The 18,186-nt window shown below is 41.0% G+C and overlaps 1 protein-coding gene across 2 annotated transcripts in view; it reads right to left on the bottom strand.

Annotated features, from left to right (window-relative positions):
- Window positions 1-217: 217 nt before the first annotated feature.
- The window catches only part of LOC132897209 (cadherin-4-like), a 99,400-nt gene continuing 81,431 nt past the window's right edge, over window positions 218-18,186 (bottom strand). The window contains exons 3-9 of one of the 2 annotated variants that reach the window (XM_060938682.1): window positions 16,137-16,286; window positions 15,725-15,869; window positions 12,402-12,574; window positions 10,971-11,102; window positions 8,537-8,719; window positions 1,046-1,365; window positions 218-622 (exon numbers count right to left, since the gene is read on the bottom strand). In XM_060938682.1, the coding sequence (XP_060794665.1) occupies window positions 466-622; window positions 1,046-1,365; window positions 8,537-8,719; window positions 10,971-11,102; window positions 12,402-12,574; window positions 15,725-15,869; window positions 16,137-16,286 (1,260 nt within the window). In that variant the 3' untranslated portion in view covers window positions 218-465. The remainder of the gene's footprint in view (window positions 623-1,045; window positions 1,366-8,536; window positions 8,720-10,970; window positions 11,103-12,401; window positions 12,575-15,724; window positions 15,870-16,136; window positions 16,287-18,186) is intronic. The other variant, XM_060938681.1, reaches the window with a different exon arrangement.

The following is an 18,186-nucleotide window of genomic DNA, read 5'->3' as shown; positions in this document are numbered from 1 at the left end:
TTGTTGCCTCTCTCCCAGCTTTTTTGGAACATGTTGCAGGTATCAAATTCAGAACGAGGGTATATTTACAAAATATCCATCAGTTTGAACATGTTTGAATATGTTGTTTTTGTACTGTATTCAACTGAATATAGTTTGAAAAGGATTTGCAAATCATTGCATTCTGTTTTTATTTACATTTTACACAACTTTTTTTTGGAATCAGGGTTGTATAGACTGTTGATAAAAATATCTGAGGAAATCAACATAAGAATTATACTGAAAATTGGTGGATGCTGCTATCCAAAAATACTTACAGTTGAGCTGAGCAGATGAAGAATAATGGCAATGCTCAGAGGCACAGCAGTGGATGCTTGGATGTGCTGGAATTTGAACTCGCAACCTTCTGGTCAGCAGCTCAAAACCAGTGAGCTCCAACTTGTTAATACTAACAGCATATCAAAAATGGAAATCAAAGGATCACCCTTACTGTTTCTTACCATTGTCCTCAACATACATGATGACACTGTAGGTACTGTTTTTCACAAATTGTGATTCTCTGTCCATAATCTTGGCCACAGAAACCTGGCCAGTCTTTGCATCTACAGTCACCCAGTTATCTTTATCTTCTCCTTTCACAAAGCTAGAAGAGATAAAGATATTGAGAAGGTATCAATATCCAGTTGCAGTTCTTGGTAATTAATTCATTTGAACATTTTGGACCTTTGTGTACTGTGCATTTTTAATTCAATCATTTTAGATTATGTATGGACAAACCTGTGACAAATCTGGCCTGGCAATCACTTTTAACTATCTCTTGATGTTAAAAAAAAATGAAAACAACAACAACAAATAAGCCAATATTTCTAGTTTCACTGCATATAAAAGCAGAGACAATTTAGGATTTGTCAGAAAATCATGGATGTATGTCACATTTTAGCAAAATTATTTTTGTCACACTCACAAATTATACATATTTCTCAGTTTCTACAGTCAGAATTTCTTATGGTTTTCAGAGTCAATCACATTTTAATGGCTATATCATGACAAATGTTGTTCCACTTACTGAAGTGAACCTCCAAATGACTTATCTGGGTCGATGGCTGTAAGGGTGTACAAGGGGGTTCCTATTTTTGTATTCTCCATGATCATTAGTAATTTAACAGGTGGTACAAATTCTGGTGGGTCGTTGATGTTCTCAACAGCAACGGTGACTGGGTAAAGCTTAGGAAATTGAGGTGCACCCATGCTGGACCCTTCAGCAGAAGTCTCTATGTCCCATAAATCCTGCGAAGGACGGTTTTTCACCTTACAGAAGAAGTAGGGCTCTTCATTTTCCACACTGATTGACACGTTTATTGAAGTGTGCTCTTCATAATCCATTGCCTATTTAGTAAAGCAAAAATAAAGTTTTTCACAGGCATGGACAAATTAAATGAATAAGACAGCTCTTATTGTGCATACTGTGTTGAAATGTATAGAAAAATATTTCTAGAAAATGAACAGCAATTTCTATTTCTTCAGCTATAGCTTTTGAATTAATTTGCATAAATTTGTGGTGGTCTGGGAAAACTCATTGGATATTGCTGTGACACTTGGTGGCAAATTCTGAAAAACTTGCAAAAGATAAAATATATGGTTGTGGCATCGGGGGTGTGGTCAAAGGCCAGTTTGTGAATGGAGAGCAAGGCTGGGGAAGGTGAGTGGCAAAGTGGAAGCACCTATTGTGAATTAATGTGCTGTCTGTGTGTTTGTGTGCAGTGAGAGGGAGCAGATAAAAAAGGGAGAGCCACAGAAAGTCTTCATCTTCCCCGGGCTAAAGTCACGCTCATACATTACTCCAAAAGCATTTATTTAAGACAGCTGAAAAGCATGCTTTCTTTTGAATTGTGGTTTTGAATAAAACCCAAAAAGTGAAACTGATCCTGCCTGCCTGTTGTTCTGCCTCCACTGTAGTCAGCAAAAAGTTCCACTGGTGCCGAAAGCCAGGACACTAAAAAAAGAACCATTGCCACGGGGTCCTTCCCATTCCAAGAACTGGTCCATGCTCTTGCCACCACCCAACAGAACCAGCAACAGGCGCTAGTCACGATAAGGATGGAGCAGCAGTGGCGCTTCAAGGCTCTGCTGCAGGCCCAACAAGAAGACTGCCAAATGCTCCTGCATCTCATCACCCCCGCAGGTGCACCAGCCCCAGAGTCTGCAGGATTCCCTCAAATTGCCCTCATAAAAACAGGGCCGCACGAGGACCCAGAAGCATTCATGAAGCTGTTTGAGTGAACCATGGATAAGATAAAACTTTATTATCCGTTAAACAGAAATTTGATTTACATGATCTACCAGATGCCCCCCAAGACATAGAAACAACACACATCAAACAACATCAACAAACATTCATCATAAAAAATAATTTAAAAACTAGTTGAAGAAAAACTAGTATGTGGTCTACAATAATGTGCTCATTTGATTTTCCTCTGGTTTAAGAGTGTGATGGAATGTGGCAAAAAGGAGTTCTTGTATCTGTTCCTTCTGTAACAAGGCACTCTGAAATGCCTCCCAGAAGGCAAAAGCTCAAATTCACTGTTCAACACATGAGCTGGATCCATGGAAATTTTGTCTGCTAATTGTACAGCTTGCTTTCTGCACAGCTCAGTGAATTTGTTCTCCACCGAGTGGCCCACAATTTTGGAGCAGATGTTAAGAAGCCTCAATATCCTGTTCTTCAGCTGCACTGAGAGGCCACAGAACCACACTGAGCTGCCATACAACAGCACACTCTGAATGGCGGCTGTATAAAACTGGTCCAGAATAGTTGCACTGGCTCCAAAGGTTCAAAGTCTCCTTAGAAAGTAGATTCTTTGCTGCAACTTGTTGCACAAATAATCCACATGAGCATTCCAAGAAAGGGCACTGTCCACATACACCCCCAAGTATTTGAATGAATCAGACTGTTTGATAATCTCCTGATGTATGACAACTGGAGCAATGGTGAATTGAGGTTGGCCAAATATGACCTCCTCAGTCTTAGCTAAGTTTAAAATGAGTGCATTCTGATCACACCACTTGACCAGACTCCTGACACAGTCATGATACAGACCCGGTTGTTCCCTCTCTGATAGTGCCACCAATGCTGTGTCATCTGAAAATTTAATAAGATGATGGGTAGGCGCCTCTATGACACAGTCATTGGTGTAGATGATGAACAGCACAGGGGAACTCACACATCCCTGTGGGACCCCGCAGTTTGTACTGGTCAGGGGAGAATGTGTGTTGTTAATTTTAACCAACTGTAGTCTGTTTGTGAGGAAGGAGTGGTACCAGTGGATGAGGTAGGAGTTGACCCCAAGAAGGTGCATTTTTGAAAGCAGAAAGTCATTTTTTATTGTAGTGAATGCAGAGGAAAAAAAATTGATGAACAACACTCTTGCATATGAGCTTTTGTTTGGTGCATCCAGGTGTTTTAACACCAGGTGCATGAGGGTGGCCACCAGATCCTCTGTATTCCTCTTCTGTTTGTATGCAAACTGATGAGGGTCTAGTTTATCCTGGACTGACTGAATAAGCAAGGGCGTAATGATTTTTTTCCAGCGACTTAAGACAGGTTAGTGCCACAGGTCGAAAGTCACTGCATTCTTTTGGACAGGTTTTCTTTGGGAGTGGGATTACCTGTGATGTTTTCCAGGCTATGGGGACAGTGTGTGTGTCCAGTGATTGCTGAAATATAGGCTGCCACGCTACAGCAAGTTCCTCACTAAGTCTTTAAAATAAAGCCACTGGGGTCACTGGATGAGCAGCGAGCAGCCTGCCTGTTACCGCTCCTGACTGGCAAAGCACAGCTTGCTGCTCAGCAACTACCCATGAAGAACCAGCTGGTGTATGTGGCTCTGAAGTGCACAATCCTCTAGAGAGTTGGCTGCTCCCAGAGCAACATCAGCAGTGCTTCTGTGCACTGATGCTGGAGGATGTCAGATGGCCCTTCACTTATAGCCAGCAGCTGCAGGATGCCTGTGACATCGAGGGAGTCATTGACGTGGTGGTGCTGGAGCAATTAATCACTAGGCTGCCGAGGGGGACAGTGGAATGGGTACAGTGCCACCACCTGGCATCACTGGACTGGGGAATTGGGCTGGCAGAGGACCATCTGACAATGGTCCCAGTGGCAGACAGACATCCAGTGTCATCTTCTTCTTCTCTCTCTCTCTCTCTCTCTCTCTCTCTCTCTCTCTCATTCTTTGCCCCCATTCCTCCTGTCCCTCCCATCCCCTCCCCACACCACAGAAGCAGGGGCCAATTCCCCCACAGCCAGCTCCCTGAGCCTGTAGTTCCCCTTCTCCCTCTACCCATTATGTTTCTGTGTCTTCCCCAAAGGTGAGTGCTCCTCGCCCCAGCAGTGCAGAAGTAAGGCCTGGGCCAGTGTGCTGGTGCTGCAGGGAGCCTGGGCACTTCCAGGACCAGTGCCAGGTGATGGAGGTGAGGGCAGTGGTCCAGATCTCTGATGTGCCAGAAATCGCCCTGATTAAGCTGGAACATACTGCATACCGGTGAGTATTTAAGAGAAAACACATCAGGCTTTGGTGGATTCGGGTTGTAATCAGACCTTCATTCATCAAAGCCTGATTCAATGTGGGACACTGGGGAATGCATGATTGGCAAAGCTTAAAAGTATGCATGGTGATATATACAAATATCCTCTAATACCCATCACCATTCATGTCCAGGGAGAAAAGCATAGTGTAGAGGTGGTGGATAGTCTGAACCTCTCCCATCCACTGATCTTGGGAATAGATTCCATTTCAGATGCATAATTCCGCGATTTCCGTCCGTTTTCTGCGATCGCGGATTTTCAGTCCCTCTACAGGCCTTTAACCAGGTAAAAGCTGCACTGTGTGTTGGGGAGCACTTTTATACTCCCCTGACTTCTCTCTCCCTTTTGTGTTGCAGACCGATGCATTGGACAGAGGGCTGGAGGCCATTTTGTTCCAAACAATGGCAGGAGAGGAGCACCCCATGCTGTACATCAGCCACAAGCTCTTCATGCTGGAGAAGAAGTACAGCACCATCGAGAAGGAGTGCATGGCCATCAAATGGGCAGTCCTCACCCTCTGTTATTACCTGCTGGGATGCCCTTTCACCCTCTGCTCCAATCACGCTCTGTTCCAGTGGCTCCACCACATGAAGGATGCCAATGCCAAGATCACCCATTGGTATCTAGCTCTCCAGCCTTTTAAGTTCAAAGTGGTCCACAGGCCAGAGGCACAGATGGTGGGAGTGGACTACCTCTCCCGGCAGGTGGGGGAGTCGGCTGCAGGCCGGATGGCTCCCTGGCCTGAGTCAGGCGGTGGGGTATGTGGGAGCGGGGGCATGGTCGAGCGCTGGTTTGTGAATGGACAGCAAGGCTGGGGAAGGTGAGTGGCAAAGTGGAAGCACCTGTTGTGAATTAATGTGCTGTCTGTGTGTTTGCGTGCAGTGAGAGGGAGCAGATAAAAGGGGGAGAGGAGCAGAAAGTCTTTGTCTTCCCCAGACTGAAGTCACGCCAGTGCATTACTCCACAAGCATTTATTTAAGACAGCTGAGAAGCATGTTTTCTTTTAAGTTGTGGTTTTGAATAAAACCCAAAAAGTGAGCCTGATGTCGCCTGCCTGTTATTCAGTGTCCACTGTAATCAGGGAAACGTTATAGTAGTGTTGACCATAATTATGTTTTTCTCCCAGTAATATGCTTTGACATTTCTACTGAAAAAAAAAATTCCTTGTCACTTATATGGGTAACCAGATAAACATGATACATCATCATGGTTAGCATAAATATTCATTGCCCTTGAATTTGTATCACTGGCGATTGCTCTAAAACAACGAGGAAGGCTCAGCCTCCTCTAAAAATGACGAACATCGCGTAGGATGAATTGCGCTAGGCTTATGTTATAGCCGACCTTATAACATTGCTATTTCAGATCCAGAATCATAGAAATATATGTGCTCAACCCAACTACAGTGCAAAATCATTCTGTTATAACTTTCCCCAGTTTGCCTAATATGTGCGTGAATTTTTCCCCCTCGTGACAACGTGATGCAGCCCAGCCTCAGTGGACATCAATGGCATTTGGGAGCTATGCGCTTTCAATATCAAAATGCAAGACGATTATTGGACAAATACTGCAAAAACGCCCGCCCACGGACTCTGAGTCTCACAGTGGGAGGGACATGGCAAAGCTTTCCACGAGGAAACTGGTGATTGGTGAAAGCGGCCGGATATTTTCTTTGATTGACAGCTCGTTTCAAATATAGACAGGCAGCGGTGAATTTCAGTTCAGTCCCATGCGGATTCGCGAGTGCTGTGGTGTACTGTAAGAGATCAGCTTAAATTTCGATTTCATTCATTACATACGGTTTCTACCAGCTTTTTTAGTTTGTATATATTTTCATTGTAAATAAGGTGTAAATATAGTGTTGTCAAGTTTGCTATCTTAGTTCCAGAAATTTTGTTTATTTGAGTGACTGAACTTGAACTTGAGGGGGCTAGTCAGCTAGCAAGAAAGCTGCGCACGGATGCCAAGCATTGCTGATTTAATTTTGGCGAAGCCATTTGCCAGTCTTCCTTTCGAGGAAAAAATTAAAATTAAAGAGCAGGGTAGACCAACGCCTCAAACTGACTTGGTGAAAAAGGTAGGGAATAATACTCGTTCCTTTCAGCTCTCCTGGTACGAGAAAGTGAATTGGCTAACAGCAAGTGACCCACATCAACAACAGTAAATAGGCTACTTTAGTAATATGTCATGGATGGACCAAAAATATAGAATCTATTTAAAATGTTTATGCTGAGTATATTATATTGGAATATATATTTTTCTGGATATGAATTAAACACAGCTACAATTTGGAAAACATTTTTAAACAAAAACACAGCCGAGAACATTTCACACTACAGACCTGGATTAAAAGTGAAGGGTCATCAAAATTGTCAATAAAACATTTCTCAGTCAAAATAAGTAAAATATAGGGAAAGTGTCATTGAATGAAATGTGTGGCACCCAGCTCTATGTTTGGCTCCCCAAGGTCAGTGCTTGTGCCTATTCCAGAACACTCTGCTGTTACTGCTGAGGTTCCTGACAAAGAGCTGCTTTCAATAATGATCAATTTTTAAACAACATGCCACAATTTTAAAATATAAAATGTTAAAATATACCCCCCCCCAACACCACCATCATGTATATTGGACAGTAGGCTAATGGGCCAAAAGAACCTGTTATTTCACAGTTTGTGACCCTGCCAACAATCAGCCAGATCAGAGGCAAGAGTATGGGCAAAATTGATGTTTTTTCTTTTAAAATCTGGAAATATCATAACCGACCAGCCTCCCCTGTTTGAAAGACTACCAGCTGCCGCTGATTTGTATAAAGTTTGTCATGTTATGACCTGGAGCTGAAATGGACTTAATTGGGATTATGTTGTGAATAACACAAAATAACACAATGTCTGAGTGGGGGGACATCCAGTCCAGTTTGCAAAATTAATTACAACTAAACATCATAGAAGTATAACCCACTGCTGGGAAACCCCATAAATCACCAAGTGGCCATCATAAGACACATAAATTATTCAGTGTTGTCAACCTGTGTGCAGAGTTTGTTAGAAAAAGCATACCTAAACCAAAAGCATCATGAAGAGACGATCAAAATCAACTATCAAAAGAAGCCTGTGACAAAGGTATTTAAAATTATTATTCAGGGTTTGGTTATTTAAAAAAAATCCATGGACCATTAAATCAAGAAATTGCAAAAATTGAAACAATGTGTTATCAACTGACTCTGCCTAGAGAACGATGTCCCCCTATATCAGTGTCAGAGAGACGAAAAGACCAAGGGTAGCACTAAGCATTATGCTACCACCACATCTAAATGTGGGGGTTCTCAGGCCAAAGCCAAAAAGTTACATTGCTTCACTTGTCTACCGAATGTGTCTTTTGGCATACACTAAAAGCAATATGGATCACCTCCCATAAAGTACAGGTTTTTGGAGTATTGGGGTTGTTGTTGTTCCAGTAAGGATATTTCCAGCTCCTTCAGTTACTCTTGATTGGTTGTTTGACCAATAAAGAAACAGCCTTTATTTACCACATCCCAGCTTGTTAAGAACAATGGTGGTTCATGGCCTTGAATCCCCAATCTCCTCAATAGTAGCATTAACCATTGAGGCACCACTGCCCCAACCTCCTGGTCACCGACATTTGTTGGATATCTTCCTCTAGCCAGGAGCCAGAGCCAACTTCAGGATTTGGGGCTATTTTATTAATTAAAAGTTATTAAAGTAGATGTATGTCATAATTCCGATTAAAATTATTTCAGATACAGGTTGTATTATAAAATATGTTAAACTCAGAACTACATATATTAGACATTGTACAATTAGATCATGTGAAGCAATTTCCCAGGCTGCCCCCCACACACACACGCGCAGTGAGTTTCACTGTGTATGCTGTTTATGAACACATCATAGACAACATACATGTCAAGATGACCAGTTTCTATCTTGCAATTTTCTTTGTCAAAAAATCTTTGTACCTTTACAACAGTCAGGATTCCTTCATTAGTTTTGGGGTCAGTTTGGATTTTAAAATGGTTCTTCTCAGCTCCATGGAGAGTGAATTTAGCTTTCCAGGCTGGTGAACCTGGACTGTCTTCATCATGGACGTTCAAGCGCAGAACTTCCACTCCACTCTCTCTTTCTGTTATCTTTCCACGACCCTGGAAAAAAAAATCATATAAAAGTCTGGAATACCAAGATTGAATTAAATTGGTTAGCTTAAAAGGCACTTGCACCAGAAAATAAATATACGGTAGAAATGCTACACATTTTGCACAAATGCATACTGATGGCCCTGTATTGTCACACTGTGTTGCTTAAAGCAGTGCTTTAAAATTATTTTATATCCCTGCTCACTTAAGTTCCACTTCAGGGTGCATCCATATTGCCAGTTTGTGGCCACAGTCAAAGGTCAGCATGGCAAAGAATTGTTGGTTTCCTGTACACTCACTGGCTCACTGCTCCTGACTCTGTGACACAGCTGGATGTACAAAACATTGTTGAAAAATGGCAGAGCGCAAAGCCTGTGGTCACGAAAAACAATAAATGGGATAATAAGGGAAAGCATTTTTTTTCTGTGTTCCATTGCCGACAACTGAGCATCATAAACAACTTGCTAAACAGTGGCTATACAACTTGGGACAGATCAGACGTTAGAAACACTTTCCTTTGGTCGAAATTCTGTTGCTGCAATGACCATTTTGAACCTGATTGCTTTGACAGGAATCTACAGGCTGAGCTCTTGGGCTATGCAGGTTGTGTTAGACTCAAACCCTGTGTTGTGCCAACAATATTCCAACACTGTCCACGGAAAAGGGATTCCGGCCATGCAAGCTGATTAGCGAGAACAAATGCAAGAAAGGTACAACATTTAATTTATTAATTCACATGTAATACAAGTTAGAGAGACTGTTAAATCTAGATCTAGGCCTAGGTTGAAAAAGCTGCCGTTGAGTTGCTTAAAAAACAAAAAAAGTCTTGATTCACTGTCAAACTTTCAGTGTCAAGTTTTTCAGTGTCAAGTTCCCTATATAAAATGTATTTGGAAATAACCCCACATGATAAAAAAAAATTTGAAATAAGCACTGGATAAAAACCCATCTACCTTATATAAATAAAGATATAAATTTCATTGTCTGGTGGCCAAGTGTTTATGAGATACATTGCTTTGCACTTGCGATTGGGTACCGTACGGTCACAAAAAACATCAAAAATCAGATCGATGCATTACCATATTCTCTTGAGAATGGAGCTTTGTGCCACATACTTCACACACATGGAGCTCCACATGCAGGGAGCGCCATTAATATTCTCTGAACCATAGTGCTTCGCTCCATATGTGGGGAGCTCCACTGTAAATTCACACTCAGCTTCAAACTGTCACTATTATATTATACTATTAAAAAGTTCAAGCTCTTTCCAAAAAACACATTCACTGTCAGTTTCTGCTTGGCACACTTTCCACATCAGCACCAGATCGCTGCCGAACCCTTTGACCTGCCTTCCCAACTTTGCATTTGCAAAGCACCACCAATTGATCCATAGAATCATCTGATGACTCGCTACTTAAATCATTTCCCAGGTGCAGATAGTAGTCATTTTTTCTCAGGTTCATACAGATATCTGGTTTCTGCACCATCCATACTGACTTGAAGATAACTCTTTTTCATCTGACTAAATCCAGGCTAATGAGTATGTTTACATCAGCTACACTTAACTTCCAGTACCTGGCTATCAATGACTTGACATCACATCCCAGGTGCCATATCGATTGCCCATGTGCAATAAAGCGTGCTTAAGAATTTTTAAGCACTTAAATTTACTTATGATAGCTAATCAGGTGGCTGAACTTGAGTGCTTTATTATAATTAGGGCATATACTATCATCTCATTATCTCTAGCCGCTTTATCCTGTTCTACAGGGTCGCAGGCAAGCTGGAGCCTATCCCAGCTGACTACGGGCGAAAGGCGGGGTACACCCTGGACAAGTCGCCAGGTCATCACAGGGCTGACACATAGACACAGACAACCATTCACACTCACATTCACACCTACGCTCAATTTAGAGTCACCAGTTAACCTAACCTGCATGTCTTTGGACTGTGAGGGAAATGGGAGCACTCGGAGGAAACCCACGCGGACACGGGGAGAACATGCAAACTCCACACAGAAAGGCCCTCGCTGGCCACGGGGCTCAAACCCGGACCTTCTTGCTGTGAGGCGACAGCGTTAACCACTACGTATACTATCAATATCGATCATATTTAAATGGTGTACAGGTACCATTTCATTAATTGCATTACATTTTTATTTGTTTATTTGGGAGATAATTGTATTCAAACTTTAGTGCAATCTGCTATGAGCTGATTGATAAGTAGGTTTGCTTAATAATATAAACAGTTAAGTACTTACTTTGTGACCAGTGATTTCAGGGAGGTGATTGTTTTGGTCAATGATGTTCAGGACCACTGTGCTTGTGCTGGACAGCTGAAGTTTGTCCCCATTATCTTTGGCTTCAATTAGGAGCATATATTTGTGTGCTTTCTGGAAATAATTAATAATATTTTAATCATTATTACATAATAATGTTAATATTTTAACATGTCCAGTGTTTAATGAAATGCTCTGGAACAGGGGTAGCAAACCTTGGGCACATAGGCCAGAAGAAGGTAAGATTCTTAACTTTCCCATCAAGCCTATATTCTGAATTCAGATAATTTTGTGGACTGTAATTGAATTGAAACATGAGGGGTGGGGAGCCCCACTAATGTTCTCTGAAGTATAGAGCTTCGTTCCATCCATGGGAAGCTCCACTATAAATTCACACTTGGCTTCGAGCTGTCACTATTATATTATACTGTATTATATCATAAAAAAATTCAAGCTCTTTCCAACAAACACATTCAATGTCAGTTTTCTGCTTGGCACATATCCACAACAACACAAGATCGCTGCTGAACCCTTTGACTTACTTTCCCGACTTTGCACTTGCAAAGCACCACCAATTTCAGCCTTAGAATCACTACGAGGAACAAATTCAGGGCCAAAAATTATGCTACTGACAAAATGTGCTGATATTTAATTCACTGGCAACCTAAAACATTTTCCAAAATAACTCACTTTGAGGCTTTAAAGAGATGAGGCAAATACTTATGCAATCATAGCTTTTACATTAGTGTCGATGAACTATGTTTTTTTGTTTGTTTGTTTGTATTTTTTTTTTTTGAGTTATTGGGCTTATTGTTACTGGTAAGTGTAATGTGGCCTGTTAAATAAAACGAGTTAGACACGCCTACTTTAGGGAAGTAATACCAGCATGTGCAGTTTATTGAGCAACAAGCATTTATTTACATTAAAGAAAATGTTCTATTTTGGGAACATAAAGATACTAGTTGAATGATATTTTAGGACTGAGTATTCCACAGCAACAATATCTGTTCTCAGCTGGCAAAATCAGGCATTGTTCCAAGGGCCATCTCTAAATGTGGTTCAATTAAGTCCAGTTCACAAGTTGTAACACTTCAAAATGTGGAAAAGTTCTATGGGGTGAATACTTATGCAAGCCACTGTAAATAGTTCAGTGTGCCCATGCTCTCTATGAGACTTCAGCAAATTGTGAATTTGTGAAGTTTTATTTATGACTGTTAGTTTTTTTTCCAGAAAGCAGATGATTGGTGTAAACCCCTGATTATGTTTTCATTTCTCAAACTTGTGTACGTTGGTACTTAAAGGTTCTTAAACAGGTTATCTGGAAAACCATTAACAAAACTATGTTTGTGGCAAAAAGATTATAGTACAGTAGAATAAAACACTATAAACAGTAGAGCACTGAAATGTATTTACCTCATCATCCAGGCAGCCTTTGAAATAAATATTTCCTGTGGTGTTGTCCTGTTTCATATAAAACTCAACATTATCTGTTTTTGGGGTGACGGAGACAAGTCTGAAGTTGAAAGTTCCATTTGGGGTTGATGAATCATCACGATCTGATGCAGAGACTGTCATAACTGATTTACCTGTTGAGATATTTTGTTTTAGGACATCATAGCATGGTCTCAGCATTGAATATTTGTAAGAATTCACAGAAAATGTTCACAGAAAAACACGGTTGTTGAAATGAGGGATAGAGGGTTAACTTTTGAACTTTTTTTTAAATGTCTTTTTAGGTATGAAATCCAACCTTGTTTCACAAACTCAATTTCAGTCACTTTCAGGAAACTGTAATCATAATTAAGCTTGTGATCATCACTAAATAGTGAATAATAATCATTTATAAATAGATAACATTTATCAATAAATGCTTTGTGCACTATGTACACATACAGTACACATGTTACATCGGCTAAGGTTGATTTCCCATTTTGTGGATTCATCAAAATCATTCCATCCATGTTTCTTTCCTGAAACAAGTCAAGATTACTGACAACAGCCATGCAGAGTAGACTGAGAAACCTACCCATGAACACAAGCTCATTCCAGGTTTGGGGGAAAATAATTCAGTCATGATTGAGTTTTTAAGTTAATATGTGATGATTAAACAGTTTTCTTTTTGCAATACAGTGAGAAGGAGCCAGAGCACCATAAACATTTGGTATTGTTTTGTTGAGTTACGAATACTCATGTGAACCAATTTTAATGACTGAGTCAGTAATTAAGGAAGTAAATCAACAAGTAAAAAGATGAATAAATGAAGATACAATAGATTTAATTATACATGGTGTAACTGTTGTACGTTAGTGTGCTTGTTTAAACAATACATTATAATTACTTGTAATTTAATGTCTGTGAAGATTCTCAGTCATCCAGGTCAGAGTAACTGTGGGTGGTAAAAGAGAGCAACTGGACTTGCTTGAAGATTCTTGAAGACGTTTCACCTCTCATCCGAAAGGCTTCTTCAGTTCTGTCTGACTAATAGGGAGTATTAGGTATTTATCCTCTCATGGATGAAAAGTAATCCTAAGGTGTCGTTAAGTCATTCTGTTGGTGTGGAACACTGGGGGCTGGGTGTGAATGGCCTAGAGAGTCGTTGGGGTGATCAATGGATTGTTGGTTCTCTCTGTCCTCCTGTGAGTCACTCAGTGCGTTTACATGCGCATCCAAATCGAGCTACTGTCGGTAATCGAGCTAAGGGTCCCAGCAGGGGTGCCAGAGAAATCCAATCCTACAAGCACACAAGGAAATCGAGCTATTGTGTGAGGTACATTGTGCACCCGAGCCACAGGTGGCGCTACACGCCCCATCATGTTGGTACACTTCTGGTTGTCGTCATGAAGAAGAGCTATTCAAGAGTATAAACAAAGTTATCAGTTCTGTGTTCACAAAGTTATAATTTCCGTGTTCTCTTCTGCTGCTCGCTACTACTACTGTTGTCATGCCGACCGAGGCTGTTGTGTTTCCCGCTTGTGGTCTCGTCACTCGTCACTTCCGGAAGGGGCAGTGCTGAAGTAAGTAGCTCGACTACGTAGCTTGATAGGGTTTACATGCACTAAGTAGCTCGGCTACAATCGCATAATCTAGGTCGCGTAGCTCGATTACGAGAAATCCAGTTCGGTTCGATTTCAGCCGAGCTAAGGTGTTTCCATGGCATTTAGAACTTCGATTTCAGTCGAGCTACATCAGAAATTCGATTTTCTCTATGTGCATGTAAACGCACTGACTGAAAACAGCTGGGTTTTGGTGTGCATTCAGTTGTCTGGGAAGTGTGCCAAGGACTGCATTGTAGGTGACTGATAAATGATGTCTTAGACCACCACCTCTGTTCAGTGATGGCCATTCCAGGTTGACAAATGGCTTCTTTAACTCCTCGCTCATACCAATGATCCTCTCTGGCTAGAATGCGTATGTTGCAATCCTGAAATGAGTGTCCTTTGTTGTTAAGATGAAGATAGACAGCAGAGTCCTGGCCTGAGGAACTGGCTCTCCTGTGTTCAGCCATGTGCCTGTGAAGCGGTTGTTTTGTTTTCTCCAATATATGAGTCCATGCATTCCTCACTGTACTGAATTGCATACACTACGTTGTCCTGTTTGTGTCTGGCTATTCTGTCCTTAGGGTGGACCAGTTTCTGCTTCAGGGTGTTACTGGGTCTGAAATGTACCGGAACGTTGTGTTTGTAGAAGATCCTCCTAAGTTTCTCAGATCGGCCAGAAATGTAGGGAATGACAATGTTCTTGCGTTTGTTCCTGTTATCCTCCTTGTCTGTTACATTCCTTTTTCTGCTCTTGAAGAAGGCCCAGTTGGGATACCCGCAGTTCTGAAGTGCTTTCTTGATGTGATTCTGCTCCTTCTCTTTTCCCTCTACCACTGTAGGAATGTTCTGAGCCCTGTGTTGCAAGCTCCTAATGACCCCCAATTTGTGTTCGGAAACCCACATACCAGTACCTACTCTTCAACTCACACCACCTACTGAAACACAAATTGGGGGTCATTAGGACCTGGCAACACAGGGCTCAGAACATTCCTAGAACAGTAGAGGGAAAAGAGAAGGAGCAGAATCACATCAAGAAAGCACTTCAGAACTCAACCGACCCTTTGCCTGTATTCTTGTTTATGACCTTGCCTGCCAATTTGGACTGTTTGCTTTTGTGTGTGTTTTATGCACTGTGTGTACATATTGCACTTTATTAAACTAAACACTTCTGCACATACATCTGCCTCTCTCGCATACTTGACAGAATACTTTGCCATGCAATGGATGTCGCAGATGTGTTCCAGTACGCGATCCCATGCCACTTCCGGGTTTCCTTGTCCCTGCCACTAGCCTCATATTTCCCCTGGCGTACCTATGCTTACACTCCTACACCCTACGATGGAGAATATCACCCATGTGGATTCCACATCCAGTGTGGGGTCCTCTATGATGACTTCCAAGAGCCCAAGCCACCTGAACCCATCTGGGTAAGCTTCATCCTGACGTTCACTGCTGAACGAGCACACAGATGGGTGGAATATCTGATTTTGGGTGGAACACCCATGCCTTCGAAAGTCTCATACTTTCTTTGCCATGCTCAAGTTTATCTATGAATCATTAGTAAAGGAGGAACCCTATACATTTTTGGGGAGGGGCAATCAGGCCAGTGGATTCCCATTTTGTGGATCTCTCAGATACTTGACACTTGGCTAAAATTATGTACAGTACATGAACACAGTGTGTGTTGTGTTACACCACCTTGACGTTCAGATTCTCCGAGTTTAATTTCATAGTTAAGAGGTTGAAAAACAGGGGCGTGATCATTAATATCACGGACCCTGATCTCAAGGCCGAGCCTCGTGTCCACTTGGTCATTGGAGACATTTACTGCTTCAAACTTGAGCTGCAATAGGAACAGAGATTTTATGTTGGATTAATGTCTATGCCGTTTAATGAATGGATAAAAAAGTGAAAATGTCATAAAATCAAATTCTAGTAATTACTGATAAATTACTTGTATGTCCTTATTAATGAATTAATTCAAATGAAAATAAATAGTAACTTGTGAGATACTTTACATTGTAAAGTGTTTTTAGTTTCTCACTTATATAATTGTAATTATTTTGATTATTATTGACACTCAACTTTTAGGTCATAAGATCACACATACCTTGAGAACTGGAAAGGCCTCATAGTCGACTTTTTTATGCACAAGAACCTCACCGGTTTTTTTGTTGATATTCAGCACACCTTTAGGGTCTTCATCAAAACCACTGCCAATGAGTCTGAAATTTAGTAAATATTTCTTTTCCAGATGAATCTGAAAAAATAAATAAAAGGGGTTACATATAATAAGGGCCTGGTGGTGTATGCCTCTACATGGTGGACCTAGATAGGGAGGATTTGATCCCCTGAACTAAATGCACACCAGCTAGTTAGGGCAGACACCCCACCCCCCGAAGCTGGTTCTCCTACTGGGTTATGAGTAGCCAAGGACAAATCACAATTCTAACTCCACAGCCCAGTCAGTCTCCCTCCAGTAATGAAAGCACCTATAGACCCCTTTCACATGACGTCACCGCGCCGCGAGATTTTGTTAGGCGCCATATTGGAAGACCAAGTACATGCACTCACAATATAAAACAAAGTACGAGCGAGAGTAAAGTGACACGATGGATGATAATTCGGGTTATGTGAGTACATTACCAGCTGCAGAAAGGGCACGGTATGTGGAGAAACTGGCTGTGATTGATGGGTTTGACCCATATGATAAGACTCAGAAAAAATTATGTGAATCCAAGCACACAGTTTAACGCAAAAGTACGTTTATATCCCGACCTTGTCAGCTGTCAGATTTATGTTAATGGACCCAGTAAGCTGGTAAATAATTTTTTTTTTCTTTACCAAATTCTAACAGAAAACGAGAGCACCCGAAAGGGAAAACCGAGCCGAGCCGCCTCACGGCTGTAATGCAAATTGCTTTCCTCCTCAGTATACAAGTGCACTTCCATGGCAGGGAAAAAGAAACTACATTTTGCCACCTATGTAGTCCCCTATTTAAACAAATAGGAGTCATTCAGGATTCAGCCATGTTTTTGCTCCGTGCTTTTACTCGACCAAAGTTATACAGTATTATGAGCTTTAAATTGCATAAACAAAACCATTTGGTGAAACTTTGAAAAAGAGATTGTACTGGTTTAAAGTTTTTACCTAACGTTTTCATGTCGACTCCAATTAATACACTAGTAGAATCGATGACTAGTTTAGTAGGCCAAAACTTTTTTCAATTTTTGACTGTACCAGCCTGAAAAAACTTGCGACAGTCAAATGGAAAAAAAGCAAGCTGGTCATGTTGTACTGGACTAATCTATGACTGATGAGTATAGTAAGTGATACTAGTACTGATACAATAAAACAGATGACTGTAATCTGGTAGGCAGCACGATTGATATTATTTCTCCGTGTCAGATACATAAGGAGGACCTGACACCAATTCTGCCATCTGTTTGCTACCCAGACATTGTAAACTATTTGTTGTTTACACCCAGTGCCTACACTGCTGATGACTTGAAGGCCTACAAAGGGCTACAGGCTTACAATTATGTAGTTAGTGGCTCGGTTCGTGATATTACAGCTGTTATTAAGAATAACCTACACATAGTTATGGCCAAGGTAATCTTGTTGATATTTATCTTTTAATAATATATCTTTTCAGTTGAAAAATTAATACTTTTTGTTACTATTAAGGTATCCATAATTTAGGTTAATTTATCCAAATTATACATATGTATTTATGATATATGCCTACACAACAACTATGTTTTATTTATATAATAGGAGGGAGAGCAAGCCCCAAACCATCCTAAATTATTATTATTATTATTATTATTAAATTGTAGAAGTCTGGGAGGCTTGCTCCTCATACAGTTATCAACTTGAGGCCAATTTAGCATGTTTTAAATCTGAATTTCTTGCGTTTGCTTACCTCAAAGTGTCCACAGATCATGCACAGACTTATCCATTATATCCACAGTTTTTTGCCAAGTCTCACACAGGTTTCTTTCAAGTCTACTGTTGGGCCAATAAATCATAAATAAAACAGCTCAGATTTGTTTGTTTAAGTCGTTTGCCACTCCACTTTATTCTCGTGGGTTCACATACCGCTGCCGTTATCACGAGTTTGTTGGTCTTCCAAAATGGCGCAGGGTCTGTTTACTTCC

The sequence above is a fragment of the Neoarius graeffei genome, chromosome 13 (genome assembly GCF_027579695.1).
Source record: "Neoarius graeffei isolate fNeoGra1 chromosome 13, fNeoGra1.pri, whole genome shotgun sequence".
Classification (NCBI taxonomy): domain Eukaryota; kingdom Metazoa; phylum Chordata; class Actinopteri; order Siluriformes; family Ariidae; genus Neoarius; species Neoarius graeffei.
The sequence above is the reverse complement of the archived record's forward strand: the minus strand, read 5'-3'. Positions and strand labels throughout refer to the sequence as shown.